An 11582-nucleotide genomic window follows, 5' to 3' on the forward strand; every position below is an offset into this window, starting at 1 on the left:
GCTACGCTCAGTTGTCGTTGAGCGAAGATAAGTTTGCAGTTGAAGAAGATGTAGTCCCCAACAATCTCTATAGATTCTATCTTTCCTACGATAAAGTTATTTGGATGCCGATTGGACATGTTGGTGATTGATGCCTCAACTAGAGAGAGATTGTAATTATTTTATATAGAATTATTTATTTATATAATAAATTTTATTAGTACCTAAGTACAAAAGATAGGTGAAGTCTATAACCTTTTTAAGGGGATTCTGTCCCTACTCGTCCAAAGAGGGCAGTTTTGAAAATATAAACTTATTCTTTGAAAATTGAACTGATGTATACTTAATCCTTGATATATGATTTTTTTCCCTAATCATGTAATACACAACTTTTATTTTTTTAATCACATATCTAATCAACATTTGTCAAAATCTACTAAAATCTTACTTTTTAGCTAAACTAAACAGAGGTTATATAAACACTCTTAATCATACCAAGAAACCGATAAAGAAAGTGGAGAACCAGATGGAAAAAAGCTCGTAATGGAACCCTCACGCACGAGTTTCAGCACCAGAGAAATCCAACGCAAGATTTCTCCATCTTTTCCCAAAGACGAGAAACCAAATCTTGATCTCGATTGACAAGAACGGTGGCCAAGTGCACGTAGGCCCAGGCTGCATACTTCACCAGATGATCTTCAATACTGGAAGAAGATGAACGTTCGAGGCTAAGTGAGATTGTTGAGTCAAATATGCATCGGAACAAAGGTGATATCTTCAGTTTGGAAAGTTCTTCATCCATTCCTAGCTACCTACAACTCAAGAAACTTAAGTAATCTCCACAAAACCAGATTGATTGATAAATTGAAGGGGATTTGTGTTACCAGTTTTTGTCTGCTAGACCTACAAGATAATAAGTTGGAAACCAAGACAAAAATATATTTATTAGAACAAGAGTCAAATTTTCACACTATACTGACGAGTGAATTTAGTTGAGAAATAAATATTCTACCACCATCCTAGGATCATGGACAATGACCCGGACAATAGTAAACCAGAACCTTGTTTTGATAATTTTAAGACAGAAAAGTATAACTCTTATTACCACTCAATAGCCATAAGCAGATTTTGACCTTTCCATTCCACCATTACTTTCCCTTAATGGTTTTTTTATTAAAACAAACCTTATTGGATTAACAATACACTTCACAATTTTTTCACTCACCTCTATTAGAACACTACGACTAATTTCTATTCGTTCCTCTTAGCACCTAAAGTTTCTAAAAAATCCTCTCATTAAGAATTACAGCACAACAAAATTTTTGAAACAAGAAAAGAGAGAACTTCTAGTTGCAACATGTTTTATATATATGAATGGTAAATTTTTGGCCATTTGTTCATTCATTTATCCGAAAAACTTTGACTCTCCAAAATCTCGAAAACTGGGACTTTCTGATCCATACCACATTCTGATCTTCAACAATCAAGGCTGTTCATAACAACTGAACAGTATTAAGTCGAACTGCAAGTGCAATACTTTCATAGGCTTTCTTTCAAATCAATCTCACCTGATGCATTAATCAGCCTACGGCACATTCTTATAATCTACAGAGAAAAAAATGATGCATTAACCATTTAATCAACTCTCACCAACCTGTCATCGTCTTCAGCAGTTCCTACTTCCAAAATATTCACACGGGACTCAACTACATGCAGCTCTCATTCAGTTCAAGATTCACCACGCACTAGTAGGCAACAAGTATTTAAACCCAAGCCGTGCTCCTCCAGTTGCCCCAATAGTAGTTTATAGAGTGTAAAAGAACACCAGTTTTTCCGTTTCAAAAGCTCCAATTTAGAAGTGCCCCTGAACCTTCCACCTATATATAGAATAGTATACGACATCCTTTAGAGACTTAGCAATCAAAATAGTATACAACAAAATTATGCGAGTAGCTTTCCCAGTTCTTGACATTCATTTAATCTCAACCTCAAAGTTTCACGTGACCTATTAATATAATGAGTATCCAAATATTTCATCCTTTCTCCTTCAGTCCCGTGAATTTCAACCAAATCGCATCTCCTTTCTTCATAGGTTTGAATTCTCAAATTTCCTTGACCCCTGAATTCGACTAAATCAACTCAAAGCATGCTAGTCTACAATTCCAAGAACATTATCCTCTAGAAACTCGACTTACTAGCAAAATTTAGAAAGATATTGAGACTTGATCTTATGCAAGCTAGTCTAGCTCTAGCTCAAAGGCATGGACACTTAACGCGTCACAAGTATAACTCGCTGAGACATTTGGCAGTTTTAACACGTAGTGCTCCAAATTCACCAGTTCAAGCAGTAATCATCGTCCAATTATTTGTTTCTTACCAAAACACTATAACTACTTCAATTTGACACTAAACCTATAAAACGTAAACAAATTATCTTCTCATCAATCTCCATTTCAAGAAAATTAGCACAGAAAAAGAATCAATCATTTTCTCAACCAAAGTCTCTAAAAAGCAATTAAGGAATCTGTAGTTGCGGGATATAAATCTAAACAATTATCCTTATCCCCTGTCATCAAGAAAAGATCAGCATTTGCTTGAACTACGAATGGAATAAACTGAATAACTTATAGGAATTTTCCAACAAAGCATAAGCTGACTCATAAGAGATATCCACCAGTTAGAGACTACCTCAGAAGCCTCTGCTACGGGCCAGGCCATTCATATATGTATAGAAGAATCAAGGAGCACATGTATCTCATGGGCCAGCAGCAGCACTTCCACGTAGATTTACCGAATTGTCACAAACTTATTTGTACCATGTTTCGCCCAGTAACTCTTCAGATCAATTGGGTTAGAGAAGTTATAACCTTCTGAAGCAAATTTCTCCAAGACCTTCTTAAACGCACCAATACTCATCTTACGCCCTGCTATCCTCGCACCACGTCGCTTAGTACTCATAGGCAAGGGGTACACAGACATTCCAGTAGTACAGCATGCAGATTGCCACCCACCTGAGCCCCACCTATAACACTGCTGTGGAGTCCCAGTGCACGAGCAAACTGGTATAGGGATCCCCGAAATATCCATATTGATTCCATTGATCATGACTTCAGCCCGTTTCTTGGGAGCCCGCGCTCGCTGAACCGAAGGGCTAGACTCTTCTCTAGGATCCCTAGGTGCTCTAGTCCTAGGTTTTTTCTCTTTGGCAGGAGACTTTGGCACTTTTCCACCTCCTCTCTTCTTATTAAGAGCACCACCACTGCCACCATTCTCTCCCTCCTTTCTTACCTCCTCCACCTGCCGTACTGCATTTTCATTTTTTGCTATATTAATTTGCTGGGGCATTTGGATGGAATGGGCTGACGAAGCCTCAGGTAAAAGCCCATAATTCAGATGATAATAGCCTTGGTTTTGGTTGCCGGGCAAACTATTTACATACTTTTCTCTGCCGTGATTCATCCAATTCTCCCTCGTACAGTCCATGGGAATGTGGGACTCAGAAATCCCACCAACACGATGATGGTGGAATGGCCCGCCATTGATTGAAGCCATAACCCCCGATGGGAGGACACGGTGGTGGGCATGAACATCACCACTGAAAACGGGCTTTTCAGCCATTGATGACATTAGCTGGAGGCCCAAATGGCTCTTTAGTGGAGTGGTTGCCCTCTCAAGAAACCCCCAGTTCCTCAAATTCATACTGCCATTTCCGTCCATCTTATTAACAGAATCACTAAACTGCGAAACAATAAAAACCCCACAAAATTCGGCACATGAATGTGTTCACCTGGAATTCAAAACTGTAAATTTAGTACATTTATAGTCCAAATTACAAACCTACAAAAACCGCATAAGTATACTGTATATACAACTCTCAGAAAACGAATCCACCCATGTACTCTTTCAGAAAATGCAAACATATGCACAAATCCCAAAAATCCAAAACGAAAAAATGCACAAATTTTGAGTTATTGAACTCAGATCTGTGAAAACAAAAAAAAGTACAACATAAATTTATATTGATCTAAATAAAACAACCAAAGATTTTCCCTGACAAAAGTAGTGAAAAACATAGATAGAGACAGCTTACTGAGAGAAATGAAGGTCGGCTGGAAATAGAGGGTTTTTTATAAATTCATTTTTTTTGGGGGGGGGTTTTCAGATTGTAGCAATTGTGAAGGGAATGAAGGATTTAGTGCTGGAATGATAAAATTGCAAATAAAGAAAAATAACAAATGTCATGCTCATGCACGAGGACGCATGCCAAACTCTCGTGAGAAAGGCCTAACAATTTTCATTGCAATTTCTTTTGCCATTTTATTATTTTAAAATTATGGCAGAAAATGCTTCACAGACATTTCTAAATTAAAAAAATAATAATAAAAAATCAAACTATAACAAAATAATTGTTCTTTTTGGGAGATATGGCTCACGTTAAATTTTTATTTTCAATTGTATCGTTACACGTATAATATTTAAATCTAATAATAAAAAAATTAGATATCATATCGAAATCATTTGTAGTACTAAAGGACAAGTACAAATGTATGAATGTTTGCGAAAATGAGGGAAATGTATCGTGTCATGTAATTTAAAAGAGTAATGCTATTCGTAGTCGCTCACTGTGGTAGTCGCCCTACGTGGTATAAACATGATAGGTAATTATTTGATACATTAATATGGTAATTTTTTATTTATTAATGCATCAAATAACCACTTGTCATATGTATGCCACGTAAGACGACTGCTGTAGTGAGCGACTGCAAATAGCATTATTCAATTTAAAAGATCTTCAATTTGAGTAGATAAATATATGAATTATCACAAAGGATCTTATTATCTCAAATGCTATATTATTGTAAAGCACCGATCGTTTAGAGCCCATTTCTTAAGGGGGATGAGGAAGATCTCGTCACAAATATTATTGTCATGATATTATCATCTTATTTATTAAGTTGTACTCTCATTAGACGAAAATGTCAATTGAATAAACAATGTACGTGTGCAACTTGCATTTGTCAAGTTGTTAGGATAGGAAACATGATTGGACCAAAATTTGGTGCAAACCTTCCTCCAACATTTACACCATTTTGCAACATGAACAATGTTGCACCATTTTTTTGTACCAAATGGTATAATGTCCGTTTGGTCTTTCTTTTTCATTTTTCAAAGATAATGATTAAAAGTATTTGTGTCATTTTCATTCTATAATAATAATTATTAATTACATTATTAAAATTTATTATTTTTAATAATATAATTAAGAATTTTTTAATTTAGTTATTTTTGTAAATTTAACGTAATTGTTTATAATAAATTAATAATATAATCAATTATTTTCGTCAATTTAACATAATATATAGAACACGTAGATAATTTAGTAATCAATAATGATCGAAAGAACGAATAAAATAATAAAACACTATTTATTTGGTATAAGTTTTAATGTAATCGTTGTAGATGAATTTTGATTTAATGTAAAATCTAGTACAAAATAGTGCAAATTTTAGCAACGCGTTAGAGATGGCCTTAGCCTCGTATCTGATAAAACAAAATCACACATTTTATTCATAGAACCAAAACTTTGTAAATATGGAATTCAAGATTTTGTAATAGCAAAACGGTTCTTGGCAAAAGGCAAGTCTTGGCTTTTCAAACTACCCAAATTTCGTTAGAATCAAGAAAAGGGACCAACAAAAAGCTTTCCCCATTATTTGCTTTGCTCGATTGCATATCGTTTCTCCTTTTGTGCCCAGAAGAACGGACAAACCATTTTCGCCGCCTAGGTTCTTCAAATATGTTTGATGTATATTTTTTCTTGTTTAGTCACAATTTACAAGTGAAGATCTAGCCTTTGCTCCTTGTGGAGTAAATTTTAATTTTCTAATAAAGACTGGATCTTTTTTAGTGCTTTTTACTTTCCATTTATTGATTACATTTGAAATTCTCAATCAGATTCTTGGTGTGCTTTAAAGGATATCGTTTTTTGGCGGTTTGTAGAATGCACGTTTGGTAGCATTGAGTTGAAATATTTGCCAATTTCATGACCCAAGAATAGAGACGGGCTTCAATGCACAAAGTAAAACCACTTTCAATTGCTGGCACCATACATGAAGCCCAACCCCTTGGCAAAATTTAGTCCAAGTATGTTGTAAGAGGTTTTATTTGATTTTTGGGATACAAAATTTATGATTTATGCATGAAAATGTGGAGAAATAAATAGAAAACTATGTTTTCCATGTCACATTGTTTTTTTTTTTTTTAATAATCAATTGAAAAGGCAAAGCATTTATTGGTTTGTTTGTGTTTGTTCACAGAGATGCAACCATTCTCATTGTCTTTCCATAACGAGGGAGATTTTTAGATGTCTTTCCTTGAAGAGCAAAACTTTTCTATATTAATATGGTCTATTACTTAATTTTCCAACAATTGTTACATATTTAGTTTGCTTGAATTGAATATTTTATGTTCGATACTTGCACATAGAAGATATTCGTCGAAAGAATCAATCTTTGACTTTGAGACTTAGTTTTCACTGTTATTCGATATGTTTAATTGCTTTTCTGCTTTCTGTTTACTTCATATTTGGGTCGCTCATGAAGGTGTTCTTTTCCTGCAAGTATCTTATATTTTCCCTTTTTTACCCCCACCAACTACTGACTAAGCCAAATTCTCTATAAATTTAGGGTCAATTACATGAATTCTTTTTCACTGTTCCGTTCTATCATTTGCTACATCTACTACAAGATTCAAAGCAAGTATATCTTAGCAAAATAATTCATTTTTCTTGTTCTGTTGACAGCTCTCTCTTTTGTTATCATTTCCTGTTTCAAGGCTCTATTGAATGACAACTTCCTAGTTCATAGTAAGATGCAGGGATAATCCCAGGCTACAAATGGGATGCAGAAGAATCAGACTACATGCATTAAATGTCGGAACAGGATCTGGTGGCTATGGCGAGAGGTAGAACAGTGACAACGAGGGTTACTCTAATGATGGACCACATAGTAAAACCTCATCTAAAATAATGGTTATCTTAAATTTTGCTCATTTTTTAATAAAAAACTCAATTATGACTTATTTTCTGGAGAAAAATTTTATTATTTGTATTTATGTGATTATGAACACGCCATAATATTTAATACGAGTCGATTTTTATTTTACTCATTTTATCAATCATTTAATTTTTACCTGCTCAGATTGCATGTCCAAATTCATGCATGGAAGTGACAATTCAAGCATTCTCATTCACACTTAACATTCCTTTTCAAAATTCCCACTTTACGATGATGCAATCAGGAAACAACTATAAGTCTAATCAAGCGGAAAGAATACAAAGAAGTAGAGTTTGAATTCATCTAGATTTTAGTAGTTTTATTTTTATGAGTTTGATATTATCAATGTTATCTTTTATTACAAGTTTGTTTAGATTGGAAGTTTAATTGGTTTGAAAGTCTTTTCTCTGTATAAAGGGACTTAGGGAAAGGTTTACAGAAATTCTTGAATATAAGAATTAATTGAATTTCTTCTCTTTTTTGATTCCCTTTCTCTTCTTGTTTATTTTCAAATTGTAGCCTTCCTACATCATATACGGGCTCTACATTGCTTTCAATGCTAAACTGATGAGGACATCCTTATAATTGGACTTTTATTATTGTTTCAGTATTTTAGTTGGACTTTTATTATTGTTTCAGTTGGACTTTTATTTAGGTTTACGTATTTTAATTAGGACTTAAACAATGGGCTTGGCCCTATATTTCTAGGTTTTCATTATTTACCTATCATTGGTTTGTAATTTCTCAGTTGATGAATTGATTAAGAATTATAAAGTTGGCTTGACCGTTTTCTCTCCTCCTCCCCGTTTCTGCCTTCTTCTTCTCTTCTCCTCCCCCTTCCCTTCTTGTTATTTACTAATTTATTAATCTCCCTACATCAAATTGGTATCAGAGCAAATCCTGGACAGCAATTCACGCAGCATCAATACAGAAACCGTTGCTGCAGCCAATACCCAGTTTGCTGCAGAACCCAGTCACTACCTCTATCTTCTCTGCGTATGTTCCTGTCAACAAACTCACCCTACAGTCGCTGCAAACTCAACGTGACACCCATCCGTCGCCGACCACCATATTATCTCCGTTAAAATCAACAACCTAAACCCAAATCTCCTTCACCATGCCAACCGTAACAGCCCATACATACACAACCCCCAAACCGACCTCAACTGGTGCCAGCAATCGCGTCGCCATACTTAGAAATCAAACAAGCCCATACGCAGTAAGTTCTAAGCCGACCCAAAATCATCAGTCTTCTTCCCGGCACCATCTCGAGCCACGCTAGTCACACCTAAAATCAACAGTCGATCTTGAGCCTTTCTAACCATCAACAAACCTAATAGTAATAGCTAACTCAGCCACCACCCCTAAAATCCAGCAGTGCCGCCTCTCGCTCGGTAACCATCTCTTGGTCGTTTGACGGGAAAGAGGCCAGGCATCTTTCAGTTTCACCAATAGTTTCCAATTTGGGCTTTTCAATTGGGCTGTGGCTTAGTATTTTGGCATTTGTCTTGTGAGATTGATTTTCAGTTTTGGGCTCAGCCTTAGTTACTTCTTTGGGCCTAGTAAAAAAGTCCAAAAAAAAAAAAAAAAAGAGTATCGTGAATTTTAATTTTTCTGACATCATTTACAGGTTCATTTTAGTTGACTGTTCAGTACCGCACCTCGACGAGCACGGAATTTTTATCTTGGCATCTCAGGGCTTAGTAGTTCAGAGCGTGGAGGCATTCGACGCTGGGACGACTCAAACCAACAGTACTCAGGGAGTTCCTGATCCTATTTATTTTTAGTTGACGCTATTTCTTTATTTTAGAATTGCATCAATTAATTCGTTGTGTGCTGGCCATTTGATAATATTGCCTTCAACCTATTTGATTGTATTTCACGAACTAAATTCCATTGATATGCACTAGCCCTTTGATAATACTGCCTTAAACTTATTCGATTATATTTCACGAACTAAATTCCATTACTCAATCGTTTACCCCACGTGACTAGACCTAGTTTTTGGACATTTGCTTTTCTATTTTATTAGCATTAGTAGTATTAGCTTGCGATCGAGCCATAAGTAACCCCAACCTTTAAATTGACAAAATAACAAAAAATAAATAAATAATAATAATAATAATAATTTCAATAACTAATTTTTCGGTTGGCACTAGTTGATTGTTGATTATTGATCTCAGTAGTGCACTTTACGTAGTCGTGTGACCGTGTATGCAATTGCGTAGTGGTCGCGTTACTGCCTCTAGCTCTAGTAACCTTACCATGGACCCCGCCCAAATTGAGGCCCTCACCAGACAGCTTGCACAATTACAAAATCAACTAACACCTGTCCAAACTGAGGTAGCCGCTACTCGTGAAGAGAATAGAGCCCTAACCGCTAGGTTGAATACTCTTGACCCAATCCGATATTCGACTGAGGCTGAGAACTCTGAGGCTTCCATTAATAGGCCTCATCGTCGCCCACAAGGTGGTCGACACCACGCCCGACATGGTCGTAGGGACGGGAATCAGGCTCGGGAACGAGAGCGGGGTATTATCGTCATGGTACACAATCTCCCCCTCGCCACGAGGAGCGCCTCTTTCGAAACATTAAGTTGGATGCCCCTACGTTTGACGGTTGTCTAGATCCTAGTGCATTCAATCAATGGGTTAGAGATATGGATCGCTTCTTTGCATGGTATGGGGTCCCGGAAGATCGGAGGGTACAATTTTCCAGTTTGAAGTTAACTGGCACTGCTCAGCTCTTTTGGGAGAGTGTTGAGGATCTCCTTGAAAGGCTTTATGCTCCCCCTGTTGGGAGCTGGGATGAAATGAAGCGCCGCCTTCAAGAAAAATATTTACCCCAATCTTATAGGGGTAACTTGCTGGATCAATGGAACGCACTTACACAAGGAAATCGACCTGTGACTGAATATGTTGCTCAGTTTGACGAGTTTCGAATGAAATGTCAGGTTGTTGAGGATGAAGTTATGACTTTGAGTAGGTTTAGGCAAGGTTTAAGAGACGAACTTAGGCGCGAGCTTGTCCTTAGGGGTGTCACCACTCTCGACCACGCCTACTCTTTCGTTCGGGATTATGAATTAGTGACTAGGACACCGTATAGAAATCGTAGTGACTCCCGCACTACAACCTCATCTGCATCCACGCCATCCCCTAAGTCTATTCTAGGTCCTCCTCCCTCTAATACTACCCCTGCATCGGATAGCAAAGGTAGAGGTTCTGAGGTTTCAAGGACATCTTCCCGTTTGCAATGCTTCAACTGTAAGGGTTTTGGTCACATTGCTTCTAAGTGCCCTAGTTGAGCCCTAGTCCTGGACGAATGTGAGGATATAGTCGTCGAACCACTAGAGGATCAGGTTTATGAGCCTAAGTTAGAAGAGTTTGAAGACTTGGAGGACAGTGAGGATACCTTCTTAGGTTGTATTCAGGCTAGTCCCATTATCCCATATACACCCAGAGTCGGTGTCGTCCGTTGCACCCTCACCCAGCCGAAGGATGCCGACGATTGGCGCCGTCATGCCATCTTCCACACCTACATCAAGATTAATAACAAGGGCTGTAAAGTTATCGTGGATAGTGGCAGCTGTATTAATGCGGTTTCGAAGGCTACTATATCCCGTCTAGGGTTGAAGCCAGTTCCTCACCCCCAACCTTATAGTGTCTCTTGGGTTGACACCTCCTCTATAGCTGTTAAGGAGCGTTGTTTAGTCCCTATCCAGTTCCTGGAGTATAAGGACCATATATGGTGTGACGTTATTTCGATGGACGTCGGGCACATCATCTTAGGACGGCCTTGGCTATTTGACCTAGATGTAATCATATATGGTCGATCCAATTCCTGCTCTTTCGTGTTTAATGGAAAGAAGATTCACCTTAACCCACTACCCCCAAAGCCGGCTAGCTCACTAGAAGCGAAGAAAAGTGTGGAACAAAAGGGGTTGCATATCATTAGTCCTACAGAGTTTGAGCGTACAATTGTTGGTGACTCAATTGTGTTCGCCTTAGTAGTCATGGAGTTTTCATCTAACTCCACAAGTGAGGCTACTGCGGAAGTCCAATCGATCCTTCAGGAGTTTCGAGATGTCTTTCCGGAGGACCTACCTGATCATCTACCTCCGCTAAGAGATATTCAACATGCCATAGATTTCGTCCCCAGTGCATCCCTTCCAAATTTGCCACATTATAGGATGAATCCTACCGAGCACGCTGAGCTCCAAAGGCAAGTGGATGACCTTCTCAACAAAGGATTCATTCGTGAGAGTTTAAGCCCATGTGCTGTCCCCGCCCTATTGACGCCCAAAAAGGATGGATCTTGGAGAATGTGTGTGGATAGTCGCGCTATCAATAGGATCACGGTGAAGTATCGTTTTCCCATTCCAAGGCTTGATGATATGCTGGATATGATGGTTGGCGCGACAATCTTTTCAAAGATCGATCTAAAGAGTGGGTACCATCAAATTAGAATTCGCCCAGGGGACGAGTGGAAGACCGCATTTAAGACGAAGGATGGCCTTTATGAATGGCTGGTCATGCCTTTTGGGCTAA

At 37.7% G+C, this 11582-nt stretch overlaps 1 protein-coding gene across 1 annotated transcript; it reads right to left on the bottom strand.

Annotated features, from left to right (window-relative positions):
- Window positions 1-2454: 2454 nt before the first annotated feature.
- On the bottom strand, window positions 2455-4170 carry LOC111368071 (protein BASIC PENTACYSTEINE2-like). Its single transcript, XM_022989262.1, has 2 exons — window positions 4070-4170; window positions 2455-3766 (listed from the first exon to the last, which is right to left on the bottom strand). Exon 2 carries the CDS (start codon window positions 3694-3696, stop codon window positions 2767-2769), a length of 930 nt encoding a protein of 309 aa, XP_022845030.1. The 5' UTR covers window positions 3697-3766; window positions 4070-4170; the 3' UTR covers window positions 2455-2766.
- Window positions 4171-11582: the final 7412 nt, after the last annotated feature.

Source organism: Olea europaea, chromosome 18, assembly GCF_002742605.1.
Source record: "Olea europaea var. sylvestris chromosome 18, O_europaea_v1, whole genome shotgun sequence".
Lineage (NCBI taxonomy): Eukaryota > Viridiplantae > Streptophyta > Magnoliopsida > Lamiales > Oleaceae > Olea > Olea europaea.

Excerpts from the sequence above, each read along its gene's own strand:
- LOC111368071 (XM_022989262.1), bottom strand. The coding sequence starts at position 3,696 with ATGGACGGAAATGGCAGTATGAATTTGAGGAACTGGGGGTTTCTTGAG.